General features: G+C 35.7%; 3 protein-coding genes across 3 annotated transcripts; 2 read left to right on the plus strand and 1 right to left on the minus strand.

Moving 5' to 3' along the window:
- Positions 1-327: 327 nt before the first annotated feature.
- On the plus strand, positions 328-4,476 carry LOC109067933 (meprin A subunit alpha-like). The gene is made up of 14 exons (XM_042778003.1): positions 328-418; positions 493-517; positions 606-647; positions 816-856; positions 1,090-1,165; positions 1,271-1,388; positions 1,542-1,717; positions 1,813-2,034; positions 2,182-2,328; positions 2,419-2,634; positions 3,248-3,712; positions 3,801-3,974; positions 4,058-4,133; positions 4,317-4,476. Exons 1-13 carry the CDS (start codon positions 332-334, stop codon positions 4,105-4,107), a joined length of 1,839 nt encoding a protein of 612 aa, XP_042633937.1. The 5' UTR covers positions 328-331; the 3' UTR covers positions 4,108-4,133; positions 4,317-4,476.
- A 2,022-nt stretch (positions 4,477-6,498) lies between these two features.
- On the plus strand, positions 6,499-11,690 carry mep1a.2 (meprin A, alpha (PABA peptide hydrolase), tandem duplicate 2). The gene is made up of 14 exons (XM_042778006.1): positions 6,499-6,629; positions 6,767-6,791; positions 6,891-6,944; positions 7,090-7,130; positions 7,263-7,338; positions 7,424-7,541; positions 7,681-7,856; positions 7,998-8,219; positions 8,345-8,491; positions 8,868-9,083; positions 9,246-9,692; positions 9,876-10,043; positions 10,193-10,379; positions 10,664-11,690. The coding sequence occupies exons 1-14, from the start codon at positions 6,579-6,581 to the stop codon at positions 10,812-10,814; spliced, it is 2,079 nt and encodes a 692-aa protein (XP_042633940.1). The 5' UTR covers positions 6,499-6,578; the 3' UTR covers positions 10,815-11,690.
- A 9-nt stretch (positions 11,691-11,699) lies between these two features.
- adgrf3b (adhesion G protein-coupled receptor F3b) lies at positions 11,700-16,223 on the minus strand. Its single transcript, XM_042778005.1, has 10 exons — positions 16,028-16,223; positions 15,712-15,930; positions 15,400-15,630; positions 14,668-14,814; positions 14,331-14,530; positions 14,036-14,215; positions 12,432-13,748; positions 12,286-12,327; positions 12,173-12,205; positions 11,700-12,084 (listed from the first exon to the last, which is right to left on the minus strand). The coding sequence occupies exons 1-10, from the start codon at positions 16,221-16,223 to the stop codon at positions 12,043-12,045; spliced, it is 2,607 nt and encodes an 868-aa protein (XP_042633939.1). The 3' UTR covers positions 11,700-12,042.
- Between the last annotated feature and the right edge of the window lie 1,414 nt (positions 16,224-17,637).

Consider the following 17,637-nt stretch of genomic DNA (forward strand, 5'->3'; position numbering starts at 1 on the left):
TTACCCCAATTTTAGCACTTATTTTGCTATCAACTTGATTGATCTAATACAGACCTAGGATTTCTGTTTTCTGTACTTTATAAATAGCCCAGTTCTTTTTGTTTTCATTCAGTAGGTTACAGAAGCATTTACTAGAATATGGATTGCTTGAGCTGATTTTCAATATGTTGGGCTGCATTGTTGCATAAGCGTTGTAAACTGCACATAATTTGCTAACACTGAGACATATGTTCCTCGGGTTATAATAGTACTGTCAGCAGTGAGACACTTCAAAGCCATTCCTCTAATAAACATGGTCAAAGGTTAAAGTTCTCTTCATATAATTTAAGCAATGACAATTTCTTATACCCCACATATTGTCAGGATGCTTTTACCAAGGCTGCTCGTCTTTACAGTGCTTGCTGCAGCACTTCATGCTGTGAGTAAATGATATTTAAATTTTTTATTTAACTTTGATAAAGCATTTAACCCTATTCCTTCCATGACTTTCAGATTCCAGTTTCAACTCGTATTCATGGTAAGACTTTGATTTTAATTAATTACTGTAAATAATGAATTTTTATTCAGTTTATCTTAATAGTTATATAACACTATTTCTTCTACAGAGGTTGAAGATGAACCCGATTTTAACCCTTTCATCAATCTTGGTAATCTATATCTAACTTTTATATATTACATTACACAACAAAGGCAACAAAGTTAATTTTAATGCTACTGTATATTCAAAGAAATACTTTAGGTTTGGATTAACTTACAAATTATTGAGCAACTTAATTAAAACATTATTAAAATGTCACTTTTATCTTGTTTGTTAGGAGCAAAAACCCAGCTGATTGAGGGAGACATTGCCATACCTGTAAGTACATAATCAATGCTATATATATATATATATATATATATATATATATATATATATATATATATATATATATATATATATATATATATATATATATATATATATATATTTTATTTATTTATTTATTTTTTTTTTTTTTTGCATGTGCTAAAATCTTCTTATCTTCTTATATGTATCAGTATCTATTGTTGATTTTGAAAAGGTCTATTGAAATCTATATCTCTTTACAGCCTGGTCGTGTTGGTCTTATTGACAAAACATACAGATGGAAGTTCCCTATTCCATACATTCTGTCTGACAGCCTGGGTAGGTGATTTTTTAATTGCTTTCCAAATCAAGTACAAAAACGGAAACTGACAAATTTGTATTTTTATTATGATGATATGGATAACTTATTTTCTTTTTACACAGACCTTAATGCAAAAGGTGCTGTTTATCAGGCATTTGAAATGTACCGTCTAAAGTCCTGTGTTGATTTCAAACCTTACGAGGGCGAGAAGACATACATCAAATTTGAGAAGAGAGATGGGTATGTGTGAAGCCAGCCATTGGAAACAAATTCTGTTATAACACCAGCATATTAATGTTGAGCATAAGCAGGTTCACACAGAATTTTGCAGAAAACATATCAAGTCTTCTATTATAAACAAATCACACTAACAAGACTTGCAATTGGTGGCAGGTGCTGGTCATATGTTGGAGATCTACAGAATGGGCAGGTGCTTTCTCTGGGGCCTGGCTGTGATCATAAAGCCGTGATTGAGCATGAACTGCTGCATGCCCTGGGCTTTTACCATACACAGTCTCGCCAGGACCGAGATGACTATGTGAAGATCTGGCTAGATCAGGTCACTGAAGGTTAGTTTGTTTAGTGTCATTTGCTGTGTAATAGTCATTACTTAATCTTACAATTTTGTGCCTTTCATATATCACATATTTTTTTTGTTTTCTAGGCATGGAGCATAACTTCAACAAATATGATGATAGTTTTGTCACAGATCTAAATACTCCATATGACTATGAATCTGTCATGCATTATCGTCCATTTGCTTTCAACAAAGACCCCAGTATTCCTACCATCACCACCAACATCCCAGAGTTCTTTAACATCATAGGGCAATACCTGGACTTTAGTGAGATGGATATTGTCAGACTGAATCGAATGTACAACTGCTGTACGTTAATGATATTAATATAATATAATATATATATATATATATATATATATATATATATATATATATATATATATATATATATATATATATAGATGTAAATGTATGAAAAAAATTGTTTATTCAATTATTATTTATTTGCTTCAGCCTCTTCTCTTACCCTGCTGGACCAATGCACTTTTGAAAACATAAACATTTGTGGGATGATACAGAGTTCCACTGACGATGCTGATTGGGTCCATCTTAAAAGCTCTCCTGGCTCCGAGGACCATACACTCAGTGGACAATGCAGAGGTTAAAAATCTCAATCACCTGAAAAGTACCATTTCTCGAAATGGCTGCGGTCTGACCAGTTTAATCACATTCTTGCCTTGTGATTTTTAGATTTAGGATATACTATGCACTTTGACACCTCCACTGGAAATTTAGAGCAGTCTGCTCTCCTCGAGTCCCGCATCCTGTATCCAAAGAGGAAGATGCAATGCCTCCAATTTTTCTACAAGATGACAGGAAGTGTAAAGGACAGGCTAGTAATTTGGGCCAAGATGGATGATGGAACAGGAACCGTGCGTAAATTAAAGAAACTCCTTACGGTCTGGGGTAATCATTTGCCTTTTTGAACTACTAGTAGCCTATGAGGAACCTTTAATATCCATGGAATTTTAACATTGGTTCTTTATAGTAAAAAAAAAAAAAAGATTATTTAAAAAGATTTTTTTTTTCCAAAGGTGCATCTGAAATTGCATACTGAATAGTAGGTACTACATGTAGTTTAAAAATAATAAATATTAAGTCATCTCAATATTTTTGTCTTCTGATTTATGAATATTATGAATTTGGACATACTATTCGGCTGCAACTTGTTTTTCACCTACTATATAGTTTACAAGTAGGCATATTCAGATGCAGGGTAACTGTTAAGAACTGAAAGATCCTTGGGGTAACCAAAAATGGCTCTTATTTGGCATTGCTGTGAAAACCCTGCTTTGTTACCTTTGTTATCAATAATGTGTACTGCAGGAAAGCTTTAAGATATGATAAATGCAAGATTGTAAAATAATTTTAAATCAATGTTCAAAGTCCACTTATTCATTTATTTATTGTGTATAATCAAAACAACATGCTTAATCATTTACTATCTCGTAAATGATCCCTTATGTAATCGCTTATCATAAAATTAATGTGGTGATAACAAAAGGTTTTCCTCCCCCAGCTGATGAAGACAAAACTTGGAAAATTGCTCATGTGCCGATGCAAATAGGGGCAAAGTTCCGCTATGCATTCCAGGGAGTAAGAGGAGACCCCGCTAACTCTGGAGGAGGCATATTCATCGATGACATCAGCCTTACGGAAACGCACTGCCCTGCCGCTGTCTGGCGCATCCAGAACTTTTCGAGCATCCTGAAAACAGCAGACTACAACACCGTGCTGAACAGCCCTCGTTTCTATAGTTCTGAGGGTTATGGTTTTGGCATTCAAGTACGACCACTGTCTGGTTACTCTGATTACACGGGCAACTACACTGGTCTGTACTTCCATCTGGCAAGTGGTGACAATGACATTGTGATGCAGTGGCCTGCTGTGAACCGCCAGGCCACCATAGTGGTGATGGACCAGGATCCAGACATTAAGCTGAGGATGTCCTCTGCTCGTAGCCTCACTACTGACATGAGCACAGGTATACTAAGAGTTATGATGATTTGTATTGTGATTAAAGTACAACAACAACAACAACAGCACATCCTTTTTGTCTTCCTGTTCCCTAGTCAGTGGAGACAAACTAATATGGGACAATCCAAGAAATGTTGGGACCTTTGACCCAAGTTGCCAGTGTTATCGAGGCGATTCATTGGGATGGAGGAGTTTCATAAAACACAACGACTTGCGCAGACGGAATTACCTGAAAAATGATGACCTCATTGTCTTTGTTGACTTTAAGGGTATGTTACACTGACTGTCACATTCTGTCTTAGACATTAATACTGTTATTGTCTAACATATTTTTTTGTGTGTCTCTTTGAAGACTTAACAAGCCTGATAAACAGTGAAGTTCCAGTTGCACCGAAGGTTTGAGGCCAATAAGTCTGTGCTCAGTTATGGTAAATATAGCAGTTTTATTCTTATTGATCAAAAGGACTTACATAATTAAGTGCTTATTGGTTTAACTACCAACCTTTTGATCTACCAATAATTAATTAGGAAATATCACTTGTTTGATAAATGAATATGATATATTTAAGAAATCATATGAGAGAATTTACTTTTTTAATCTCTTGAAACAGGTGTCAAATTCTGAAGTCTGAAGAGAGAAAGCTGTGTGCATAGTGGAGAACGTCAGTTAAAACATTTTTAAAATGGAAGTATGACAGTCATACTGCGAAAAATCTGTGTTTAATATACTCGCTCTGTTTTTAAGCGCTCTCAATAAAGTCTTAAATTACACTTGTTTGTCAAATTGTCATTTTAATGCAGTGAACAGTAAGGTTTTGTTACATATTGCACTGGCTTCTGAAGTGACACACCTACATGCAAGGTGTAAAGTGGGAATTTTATTTTTTTAGCACATTTCGTACACAATGGTAATTCAAAGTGCTTTACATAAAAGAAAGTAAAATAATCATGAAGAAAAATAATTAAAAAACTAAGAAAAAACAAGTAATTTTAAAACTTTGAAAATGATTTAAAAATTGACTTATTTAAAATGAATTTAAAACAGTTAAAATAGAAAATGATTTTACATAAAATACAGTGAATACGTAAGATACAGTGCAATCAGTTCGAACATTGCACAGTGCTCATTCAATAAATGTACAGCTAAACAGATGAGTTTTGAGTCTAGATTTAAATGTGACTAATGTTTTAGCACATCTGATCTGTTCTGGAAGCTGATTCCAACTGCGGGCGGCATAGTAACTAAAGGCAGACTCCCCTTGTTTTGTGTGAACCCTTGGTATTTCTAACTGACTCGATCCTAATGATCTGAGTGCTCTATTAGGTTTATATTCAGTGAACATATCTGCAATATATTTTGGTCCATGATCATTGAGTGATTTATAAATGAGTAAAAGTACTTTAAAATCAATCCTAAATGTAACTGGAAGCCAGTGTAAGGACCTGAGAAGTGATATGCTCAGATTTTCTGGTTCTAGTCAGAATCCTGGCAGCAGCGTTCTGGATGAGCTGCAGATGTCTAATGGTCTTCTTGGGAAGGCCGGTGAGGAGACGATTACAATAGTCCACCCTGCTGGTGATAAAGGCATGAACAAGTTTCTCCAAGTCTTGACTGGAAACAAAACATCTAATTCTTGCAATTTTTTTTAGATGATAGTATGCTGATTTAGTTACTGCTTTGACATGACTACTGAAACTAAGGTCTGTCTCCCGACTCACACCAAGATTCCTGACTTGATTTTTAGTTGTTTGACCCCTAGAGTCAAGGTATGCATTCACCTTGAAAACTTCGTCTTTGTTTCCAAATGCAATTACTTCAGTTATTTCCTTGTTTAACTGAAGAAAGTTCTGGCACATCCAACTATTAATTTCATCAATACATTTGCAGAGAGAGTCAATGGGGCTGTAGTCATTTGGCGATAAGGCTAGGTAAATCTGTGTATCATCAGCATAGCTGTGATAGGCAATTTGGTTCTTTCTCATTATTTGAGCATATACAGGCTAAACAAGAGCGGTGCAAGAATTGAGCCTTGTGGGACTCCACATGTCATGGACGTCCACTTAGACGTATGCTCTCCTAGACTCACATAATAGCCTCTCCCTTCTAGTTTAACCTTGTTTTCTAGTGGACTTTAATGTTAATGATATGATAATATCTTAATCTTATCTGAAATCTCCCTGATATGATATGACTGTATTCACCAATGTTTCAGGGCTGAGGTTATGCTGATCTCCATATCTTGGCCTGTAGTAAACTTATAACCTATACATTTGCAGATCAGATATTAAAAAGTTTCATTTACATATAAGCCTTTGTACTTTAAACAAAAACTGTGGTCTGCCAAATAAATTCCACTATATTAATTTAAATACAGAAACATGTCTTTATGGCTGTTATTATTTTCATTACATATTTTCATTTACATTTCAAGCATAAAAATGTGTTTTTTCCTAATATTCCAGTTTTTATCATTGCCTATTAAATACAGCATTGCTGCTCAAATATGGCCAATTAAGTCTAAATTACATTTAGTGCTTCGTTGCTCATCAAATGATATGAGTGACTCTTTTGTAACAGCGTAACCCTAACCATTCTGATTGATTTAACTCCTGATACTGTTGACATAAATATGGATACAAATAAAAAAAAGATAAAGATAGAGAAGAGCTAAAATAGATAAAGAAGAGCTGATGTAAGCAGTATACAGACACTTCACTATACATGTGACAGGCCAGTAAATAACACCTTCAACGTGTGTCACTTCACCTGGTAATTGTCTTTAGTTTTCAGATCAAAGTTCCACTCCAATTCTGACTTTATTGATATGTTTGTATAAGTGCGTTAAACCCTGTTCTCGTCTCGCTGAGTTAACATGGACTCCGTGTGGAGAATCACTTCCTTCATAGTACTTCTCACACTCAAGGTATTTCAAACTTCATTAATTACTGATATTTTTAAATGGAAAAAAAAGGGTAACTGTGACTGAACAGACTGAACTATGGTAAAGCAAACGCAACCTATGTAAATATATTAATCTAATTTAATCAATCTACCTTGCAGGCGCATGCCCTTCCAACTCAGTATGGTACAACACTTTGGATATTTTAATGATCATGTTAATTTAAATGTTATCTATAGTATTTGTAGAGACTCTTACAGATATTTATGCTTTATTAAATGTTAGGTGAGGATGCAGATGCAGGTGAATTACGGGAGGACATTCCTGAAATCAATTTAGGTCAGTTAAAAAATGTATTTGTATACTAAAAGTAGCGAAGTTTGACAAACTTTATATGCTTTACATAAGTATACTCTGTGCATTAAAATCTGTATTATATCCATTGTATTTGTCATTTCAATAAGATAATATTTTATACATTCAGATTCCCAAAGAGATTTGTTTGAAGGAGATATTGCTGGAGATGTAAGTCTTTCCTTTCAGAAAAAAAATCCATTGTTCAAATCTCTACTGCCTTTTATTTTATTGTATCGTATTTACTGTTCAGTCTCATCATCACTATTTTGATCATTCCTAAAATGGATTCTTATCTCCCAGCCACGAAGAAATGCAATATTAGATAAAAAAGCAAGATGGGAGTTTCCCATTCCATACATCCTTACAGATAGTTTGGGTGAGATTATTTTCTATTACAGCAAATGCAAAATCAGCAAAATGATTTCCAAGATGAGAAAATTCATAAAGCTTCACTTGTTTAGATCTTAATGCAAAAGGAGTGATTCTTCAAGCATTTGAAATGTATCGCCTTAAATCTTGTGTGGACTTTAAGCCCTATGAAGGAGAGAGCACCTACATTTCTTTCACAAAGCTGGATGGGTAAGTAAAATTCAGCCTGTCTGATATGTCACGAAAGTTGGAATGTCACATTTATTGATTCGTCTTTTATGATATGTCACGAAAGTTGGAATGTCACATTTTTAATATCACATATTTCTTTGTTTTGTCATGGTAACAGATGTTGGTCATTTGTCGGAGATTTAAAGACAGGGCAGAACGTCTCTATAGGAGACAGATGTGACACCAAGGCCATTGTAGAACATGAACTTCTTCATGCACTGGGTTTCTACCATGAGCAGTCTCGTTCAGACAGGGATGACTATGTTCATATCTGGTGGGATCAGATCATTCCAGGTTATTATTGCATCTATTATAATAATCTATCTTCTGATATGTTGCTCACTATAGCTCATGCAGATTTGTGCATTGCATTGCAAAATTATTGAGGAAGGATGGAAAATATGCACTTTTCTATTTTCACCTTCATTTGTGCAGGAAAGGAGCACAATTTCAATAAGTATGAGGATGATTTTATAACTGACTTAAACACGCCCTATGATTATGAGTCCATCATGCACTACAGACCTCTGTCTTTCAACAAGGACCCTGATATTCCCACCATAACCACCACCATCCCTGCTTTCAATAACATAATAGGACAGCGCTTAGACTTCAGTGCTCTTGATTTGGAGAGACTGAATCGCATGTATGAATGCAGTAAGTTAGAAAATGCAACAACTACCTCTTACAAACATGGACATATTTTGTGCATGTTTGAAAAGCCAATAAAACATAAACATTCCATACTTGCAGTACTGCCATATCGACTTGGTTTCTTTCAGGTGCATTCCTCACTCTTCTGGATCAATGTGCCTTTGAGCAGATCAACATTTGTGGAATGATTCAGTATGATGAGGATGATGCTGACTGGGTTCAGACTTTGAGCTCTTCAGATGTAAAAGACCACACACTTGGAGGGCAATGCAGAGGTAAGGAGACACTTTGAGAATTTCAGTTGAAATTACTTAAATTTAGTTAAAAGAATAAATCATCGTCAGGGCTTAACAATAAGGATTTTAAAAATATATGTATTGCATGAAGTTGGCAACAGTAATTTTGATGGAAATTACCTTACATTTTGTAAAATATAACTTTAAAAAAAAAGTATTTTCTAGTCTAACCAACATTTCCAAGACTATCACAAGTTACTCTTGCAATTTAAATTTTCTTCTGTTTTAGCAAACTAGTTAGCATTATTTTATTTTTATTTAAATAAGGACAATTTGACAACAATATACAATATATTAAAAGTCCAAATATTTATTAAAGCCATTTTGCATAAACACTATGATTCATTGTTATTAGATGCAGGTTATTATATGAAGTTTGACACCGCTAACAAAGCTGAGGGACACAGTGCTTTGCTGGAGTCACGGATTCTTTACCCCAAGAGGAACCAGCAGTGCCTTGAGTTCTTCTACAGGATGAGTGGAGACCCTGGTGACCAGCTTATCATTTGGGTCAGAAGGGATGATGGGTCCGGAAATGTTCGCAAAGTCAGCAAAGTTTACACATTCACAGGTTAGTTATAATGCAACATATAGATCCTATGTAGCCCCACCCCTTTTCAGCACTGCACTCATTGTCTTCAGTCTTCCGCATACATACTGTACAGTACAGTATATGTTATATAGTTACTATGTGTTATATATTAAATACTGTGCACCTTTTTGATTTCTTCAGGGGATGGGGACGAGTCATGGAAAATTGCACACGTCACTCTAAATGTTGAGGAAAAGTTCCGGTATTTCTTTCAGGGAATTGTTGGTTCCAACAAAACATCAGGAGGGATCTTTGTAGATGACATAACTCTGACTGAAACATCATGCCCAAATGCTGTCTGGAGGATCCAGAACTTCACCAACCTCCTTAAATCTGTCCCACACGGTGAAAGAGTCCAGAGTTCCCGTTTTTACAACTCTGAGGGTTACGCTTATGGAATTAATGTTTATCCAAACGGCAGGAAAAACTCATCCGAAGACTTTGTTGGAATTACATTTCACCTCTTTACTGGTGAGAATGACGCAGTTTTAGAATGGCCTGCAGCGAATCGGCAAGTTACTGTATCGGTCATGGACCAAAATCCAGACACAACACTTCAAATGTCTAACAGCAGAAGCTTCACCACTGGTGCGTCTATCTATCTATCTATCTATCTATCTATCTATCTATCTATCTATCTATCTATCTATCTATCTATCTATCTATCTATATATTCCTCTGTTATATATTCCACTTTTATTTCACTTTGCAGGACTCTAGGTTTTATGATTTTTGAATGATTTAATTAAACCCATTGAATCACTAACTTAGATGCTGACTCGCGGTGGAGTAAACCAACTTCATTTGAAGAATGGGATGAAAGTTGCGTTTGCTACAGAGGTCCAGAGTTTGGCTGGGGCACATTCATCTCGCACGATCAGCTCCGCAGGAGAGACTTCCTCAAGAACGACGACCTGATAATCACTGTTAATTTTGATGGTTAGAATTTTCTTTAATGGAAATGTCAGAAAAATCTGAATGTAGTGTGAAACTGTTTCAACCATCCCCGTAATTACTACTGTATATTGTGATAACTATTGTGATACGTGTATTTGCTAATTGTTAAAAGTGTGATCTTTTACAACCAGATTTGGCACATCTTTTAAAATCAGAAGTTCCAATCAAAGCGGACTTCTCAAACGACCCTCAATCTGTAGAAGAAAGCTATAACAGACCAAAAGTCCGGCAGCCACGAGCGATCAGTGACCCATGTCAGCCAAACCCCTGCCATAATGGAGGTGTGTGTGTTGTACATCAGGGGAAAGCAACTTGCAGGTTAGTGCACCTAAATCTGACTCTTATCTCACCTTATTTCAATATAAAACCACAGTTTGTTGTTTAAGAAGTGTGTCCCACTTGGGTTGAACGAGTTGCATCAGGAGTTGCTTCACCTGGTTGCATCAGGAAGGTCATTTGGCATAAAACTTGTGCCAAACAATTCCACTGTGGCGACCCCTAACAGGAGCAGCCAAAGGATAAAGGCAGAGTTTGTTGTTTAAGAATAAAAAATGGCTTTTGTTTGTGTGGTTTATATGGTGACAGTTATATGCATTCTGCAGGTGTGTCTCTGGACAGGCCATTGTGTACACAGGAGACACCTGTGAGAAACAGCACATTGATGGAGGAATTCTGGGAGTTCTGATCGGTGGTGCTGCAGGAACTATAGCTCTTACTGTCGCCATTATAGCTGTGATCTACAGGCAGAACTAAACCATGTCATCATATTTGACATCTGAATAACATCACTCTTTGATAAGCAAAGTATTTTATTGATGAAACATCTTACAGTAAACATCTTTATTAACAATCTTGTCTCTCAATTTTCCATATCCCTTTACAAGAAACAAGGAAATAGGTCTAACAAGAGAAAAAACTAAAAAAAATATGTCAAGCTCAAGTAGAGTGCTTAAGATGTGTTAAATTAACTTTGGTTCTTCAGATATTTAGTCAGAATTACTAAATAGTACATAGAGGTTGATGTCATAGTTCCTTATGTTTTGCAAAATAGAAGCAGAGCTAAAACTAATCAGCTTACAACCAAAGTAGGTGACCACTTTTTACATTGCATAGAGATACATCTTTATAAGACGTGTAGAACAGTGTTAAATAAAAGACAACAACAATCAGGGTAGAAAACTATAGATAATTGCTACATATATACAGCAGCACTTTTGTTCTTTTAAAAACAGAATCAGGAAAATCAATGTTTTTTAAATCTATTTCTCACTGTTTGTTCCTAATGTTATTCAGTAAATAAAAAGGGATGACCACAGCCTACACTTTGTTCCATAGATGCTAAGTCTTTTAAAGTACAATAAGTACTTTTAGGTCTTCACCAAACAGTTGCGCTCCCTCTCCTATTTTTGTTGCTGCTGTGGGTTCAGAGGTGGATCAATATCCTGTCATGTTTTACATGTTCCTTCTGCAATGCAAATTGGAAACAGAAAATTTATTAAGGAAATTTCTTAAGAATTTGTATTGTCTTCTGTAGAGATGCCTTTGAAGTTGTTTAATAATTGATGAACACTGACTCTGTTATGGAAGTGAATTGAATAAACATTGACCGACCTGAGTTGAATAATGACACTATTGTCTTTCACTGCTTTACAGCTTAATTGAATTTGTTTCAGAATTGATTAACTTTTCAACATTGACATCGCTACTGAATTGAACTAAATCAATATTTGAAATAAACTGGGCTGAATAATGGCACTGTTGTCTTTTGTAGAGCTGCTTTACAGCTGGAATGGATGTGCTTTTTTCCTGTCTATTACTCTGAAGCTGCTTTGAAACAATCTGTATTGTATCAAGTACTATATAAATAAATGTGGCTTGCCTAGAATTTTCCCTTACATAAACACTCTTGGTTGTGAATCAAACAAGACAATTAAGGTATATCCATACACTTACCCTGTGTGCATTTACTTGTATGGATCATTTATTTTGTGGTTGTTACTGTTCCTTGCTCCTTTGCTGATTTCTGATGGAAGGAAATCACAGTTTTATATTTTTAATCATGTTTTTTTTTTTTTTTTAATTAAGAATTTTATGTTTTCCCCAGAACTTACCCCCAGAACTATTCTCAGTATTTCATCTCGGACCTGAAAAAAACAAAAAAAACATGTGAGTGTCCTGTGGCACTAACTATACAAAAAGCTGTAATGTAAATTTCAGTGCATACCCTTTTTTCTGCAAAACATCCTGTCAACAAGATGAAGAAGCCCTAGAAGGTATAGATGATACAGAGGAATCAGGTATAAATAATTTAATACATCTATTGTACTATTTAAAGTGTTATAATTTGCATGTAAAGACTGATGTAAATACCTGCAGAGAGTTGACAATGGTGAATGTGTAATGCACTACATATGTAATAAACTGTGTGAAGTCGTCCATCAGAAACACAAAAAGCCCCAGAATCCAAGTCCCACCAAAAACAGGCGTGAGAAACATAATCACTTTGATGATGCTTTTCGCCGCATCTTTGTCTCCCTTTTTGTTGCTCTCAGCTCCAGATGGCTTTAAAACAGTTGCAATGACCACCACCATGGAAAACAAATTCACCAGCACGATGGTCCCAACTGGGAAGAGAAATGCGTGGATGGATCCCTGCATGGCTGACTTATAGGTAAGCCAGCAGGTTTTAGAGCTGTAGTATGGGATGTCACGTGTTTGGTCGTAGTACACGTATGTAACAGCCACAGTCACTGTCGGACAAACGTAGCCAATGGTGAATCCGAGGATCATGTACATCTTTTTCCCGATATGGCTGAAGACGAAAATGAGCTGGTGGACCAACATGACACTCAGACACAGCATCCAAAAGAACATCGCAAGGAAGAAGTAATGCTTCGCCACCACCAAAACAAGGCACAGGGTTTCATTTAGGATTGATGGGAAGGAGGAAGCTAAGAAGCTGCAGTCTGCCAAAAGCAAACACAGAGCGATGTTGAGGAGAGCAGTGTGCCGGAAGTGGGAGAGGTTGGATTTGACTACGGCTCTCCAGACCAAACACTCGATGATGATGTAGACTATTAGAGAACATATGGAGACTCCCAGTCCGACGTACGTGAGCTGATCTAGAAAAGGCATGCTTACTGCATGCTTAGACATGAGCATGGAGAAGGAGGTGAGATGGTTGCATTCACAGTAGGCAAGGTTCCCGGGCCCTTTAACAAATTCGCAGCCCTCATTTGACCATCTTAGCTCAGTGACGTTCCAGAACACGCAGGTCATCTTGGCACTGGCGCCCTGTTCATTTGGAAAAGCCATTCTGATATTCACTGACGCCTGAGTGTTGTTCTCAACTGTGCTGGATACGACTATGCTAGGAAACGTTGCATTCTCATAGCCCAGTTTTGGCAGGCGGTTGGCCAAACTCTGTAATCCTACTGTTTTCACCATATCTGCTGTTGCATTCAGCTCAACGTCAACATTGAAAACGGTTCTGTTGCAAGAACTGCCGTTTCGGCAGATCTGAAGCTGAATGTTTGAGGAGTTGTAGCCCTCAGTGGCATTTATTCGGATGTTTTTCACGAGGCCTTCAACGGATGACAGATATTGTGTAGCCAGTGAACTGGTCTCTTCCTTGTCTCCCACTTCCCAGGTTACGTTCAGCATGCTGCTGGCCGAGTCAATGAAATCCTATAAGAGAACAGTTTTTTTTTTTTTTTTTTTTTTTTTACTGTAACTGGTAACTGCAAATATGTTAACCATTTTGATAATGTTAGAGCCTGAGCTGTAACATGACTGTAACATGATGAAATTCTATTTTAATATACGAAAAAAATAAAAAAAATAATAATATATATATATATATATATATATATATATCTATATATATATACTGTATATATATATATATATATATATATATATATATATATATATATATATATATCAAAAGTGAGTGAAATGGTTGAAATGCTTACTGCAAGAAGGTTCTCGCCTAGTGGCATGTTTACTGATGCCTTGTTCATTGTTAGGAAAACAGAAACTGCAGCCTTGACATCACCAAAAGTGTTCTCGCCCTCATCAGCTGTGTTATTTTTCAAACTCTGAAAGATAAACTGAGCGACTTCTTGTGTTGCTCCAAGTCCCTTTTCAAAATCCTGGAGAGAGATAAAAAATAGACATTTCCACATTAAAGGCACAGTTCAGATGCCATATTTATGTCTTCAAGTTTTAAGTCACACAGCATCAGTCACCTCTTCTAGATTTGCATACCTTTGCTTGCAAAGCAACACTATTCAGGACTGATTTAACACACAGAGAGACTTCTTCACCCCATGTTTGTCCAGTGCATTTGCGTTTCATTGAGCCCTCTCTCCCAGGCGCAGTGCAATCTATAGTGGCTGTTTCATTATTCTTTGTTTTTGGCCATATTCTCTCTGCAATTTGTTCCTCTGCACAAAACAGGTCACTGGCTATAAAAACAAACAAACAAACAAATGAATCATCCAAATATATATATATATATATTTTTTTTGACTTTACCAATCACCAAGGGGTTTTGTACAATGGCATACATTTGCATTAGTAAAACATGACTTTCAGTACTTACGGTAAATGATTGGTACTTTTATTGTGCGATTTCGCAGCTGATTCAAAGAGTTCTCTAAAGTGCAACTGGCCTCAAGTGAAGTTGGTTTGCCTACTGCCTGACAATCAACAGGGAATTCTGCTGTATACTTGATGATTCCATTGTTTTCTGCAAAAAATGGGTAGCATTTTTTATCTGTGTTCACTTCCAATTATGGATAAGTACAATATTCTTGTAACATATGTAACAAAAGTATCTTAAAAATTTATAGATCTCATAAAATTAATCTATCTATCTATCTATCTATCTATCTATCTATCTATCTATCTATCTATCTATCTATCTATCATTATTATGATTTTTTTTTTACAGTAGCCTATAGTTATATATTTTATCATTTAAGAGTCTTTTTTTATTTTGACTTTATTCTAATGAAATGACATACATTCATTTTAAAGTGTGACCTATATCCAACTCCTTTTTGGAGCCACTGCAAGGCACATTTTTGAAGTTTGCACTTCATGAATGAGGGTTTTTCATTTTTCATTAGAGCTGAAACACGTTTACATTTGTGATACTATGTAAATTAACTAATAGTAAATAATTATAAAAACTATTAAAATTCTATGTTTACATAAAAATAATATAAACCTTATGCGACTTGCAGACTCAATTGATCATTTGCTCTGGATAATAAAAAGTCAGCTTCACGTTCCATCGAATGTGAGATTTATAATATAATTATAGCCTTACCTTCTTTAATTGGTGCAATTTCCACACTTCCGAGTTTTAGCATGACTTTGTAGGTTTCAGTGCTGTTTTCGATGGAACATGAGATGCTAACTTTGGTTGGTGATGGTCCAGAACAATCTGCAGTTTGTGGATTGCTTGTCACATTAATGACCTCTGGCAGCAGTGCAATTTGAATAGGTGCTATGCCCATGTGGGCTATGTTCCCAGTAACAAAAAGGCAGCTGTATATTCCTGGAATATCAAGAAAATGATAAATTAGCACTACATGGTAAATGGAATCCTGCTTTATTCATATGATTGCATTCAACACACCTGACCAGTATCCATTTGTCTTCAGCAATGTGACTGTTGAGAGTTCTGTACAATTATCTGACAGCTGTATTTCACTTCCTGGTCCCAGAATCATTGGGTCCTCATTACCTCTGGACATCTGCCACACGCACTTGCTCATAACTTCGATACTGGTACAGTTCAGTTGTTGTCTTGAATTATAACACACTTTTCCTGTAGGTGCCTCCATGTATACCATGCCTGCAAAAGATAAGAAAATACTGTGGTGGTAAAAATTTGGGTAGGAATGGCTGGATAGATTGAACAAGTGACTAAAAATACTGGTGCAGTGTTTTACCTAGAGACTTAACACTGAGACTGTAAATGTAGGGATCCATCAACAGTGTAGATATTATGCTTTGAACTTTGGAGGTGGCAAACACAGAACTAAGAGACACTGTGAAATTGTGAGCGTATGTATTTAACCCTGTGAGACTGTGTGATAAAAGAGAAGAAACATGAAGTTCTTGGTTAGAAATCATTGAAGATGGCATCAAAGAAGAAATTAAAATAATAAAGAGTATTCCAAGTCTTTATTACTCGACTTAATTTCAGCTAAAAATGTAAAATAAAATTAAAATGATAAGAAGAAGATCTCACATGGTGTTTTGGACAATCAGTGAGTTGAAGCCATTTAGCACATTAAAAGCACCCAGCAACTGAAAAGCAAATGTGTTAGGATGATGAGTAAGAGCTTTGTCATAAATGAATAAATAACTTTTGCATTTTTAGGATTACATAATCCTCACACTTCAGAAATATCATATTACTTTATTACATGACTCTCTCTCTACTTGACTTGATGTGTAACTAATGCTACTTTTATGCCTTTCATATAGACCCTTTTCACAGACTCAGTTTTTTTTATATTTTCTTTTCTTTTTACTTTTGCATAAAATTGCAAATGTGACCAAATTCTTTAAATTTATTAACCCACATAAATGAACCCACATTATACAACTGACCAGAGACCAATTTAAACCATTAAACACTCATCAATTTACCAGATCAGAGCCATCTGGTAGCGAACCATCAGAATGTTGAAATGTATAGTTTGTATAGTTTGTGGATTTTAAAACTAGATTGAGTATGACATAACAATGCCTCATTTGAAGAAATCACATGGCTTGGCTAGTTTGACTCAAGCTCTGTTCCACTGATTCGAAACAAAAGATGTTGCTAGGCCATTTGTACTGTATTTTTAAGTGGACTTTTGTAATTTTAGTGTAAGCATTAAGATAGCATACAACAAAAAAATTATTAATCTTCATAAAATTCATCTCAAAACAACATTTAGGTTCCATGTCTTTCTTTATGTGGTGTGTAGCCATGTAATAAGCAGGATAACGTATGGCCTTTAGGTCTGTCATCATTGCAAAATAAATCCCTATGTCTTAGTGTCTTGATCACTGTGTGGGTTTTTATTTTGCTATAGTGACCTGCTGACTGTACATTATCTCTTACATATTTAATATTATATTATTAATTTCTTACAGATTAATTATTATCATCTCAAATCAGGAGATGTACACGTACCATGCTTTCGACTGTTGTGTTGCTCCCAGTGAGCATGCCAATGAGTGAAACTGTGGGATTGCAGCATTGAAATGATCATAAATGTTTGTCCAGAATTCCACATGTGCAAATTATATTACTGACTTAACCTAAATTTGAACTACTTTTGACAACTTACCATTCATTTTGGGCAGACACAGAGGTGTGTACTGTGATATATTTGCCACACATTTTTCCACATTGCAGCATTTATTTACACTGTCGCACACAAGATTGCTCCACACAAATTCTGTACCACACCAGCAGGTTGAATTTTGGCCAATTATCTCACACTCTACAACAAACATATATTAACATATACGCATATTAATACGCATATATAAATACATTTAC

This window comes from Cyprinus carpio, chromosome A20, assembly GCF_018340385.1.
Source record: "Cyprinus carpio isolate SPL01 chromosome A20, ASM1834038v1, whole genome shotgun sequence".
Taxonomy (NCBI): domain Eukaryota; kingdom Metazoa; phylum Chordata; class Actinopteri; order Cypriniformes; family Cyprinidae; genus Cyprinus; species Cyprinus carpio.

Excerpts from the sequence above, each read along its gene's own strand:
- adgrf3b (XM_042778005.1), bottom strand. The coding sequence starts at position 16,223 with ATGCCATCTTCAATGATTTCTAACCAAGAACTTCATGTTTCTTCTCTT. Across the intron at positions 15,931-16,027 it reads TCTCAGTGTTAAGTCTCTAG|GCATGGTATACATGGAGGCA; the intron begins GTAAAACACTGC and ends TATCTTTTGCAG. Across the intron at positions 12,206-12,285 it reads GATGTTTTGCAGAAAAAAGG|GTCCGAGATGAAATACTGAG; the intron begins GTATGCACTGAA and ends TGTTTTTTTCAG.
- LOC109067933 (XM_042778003.1), top strand. The coding sequence starts at position 332 with ATGACAATTTCTTATACCCCACATATTGTCAGGATGCTTTTACCAAGG. Across the intron at positions 419-492 it reads TTGCTGCAGCACTTCATGCT|ATTCCAGTTTCAACTCGTAT; the intron begins GTGAGTAAATGA and ends CATGACTTTCAG. Across the intron at positions 3,975-4,057 it reads TGTCTTTGTTGACTTTAAGG|ACTTAACAAGCCTGATAAAC; the intron begins GTATGTTACACT and ends GTCTCTTTGAAG.
- mep1a.2 (XM_042778006.1), top strand. The coding sequence starts at position 6,579 with ATGGACTCCGTGTGGAGAATCACTTCCTTCATAGTACTTCTCACACTC. Across the intron at positions 6,792-6,890 it reads TGCCCTTCCAACTCAGTATG|GTGAGGATGCAGATGCAGGT; the intron begins GTACAACACTTT and ends ATTAAATGTTAG. Across the intron at positions 9,084-9,245 it reads CAAAGTTTACACATTCACAG|GGGATGGGGACGAGTCATGG; the intron begins GTTAGTTATAAT and ends TGATTTCTTCAG.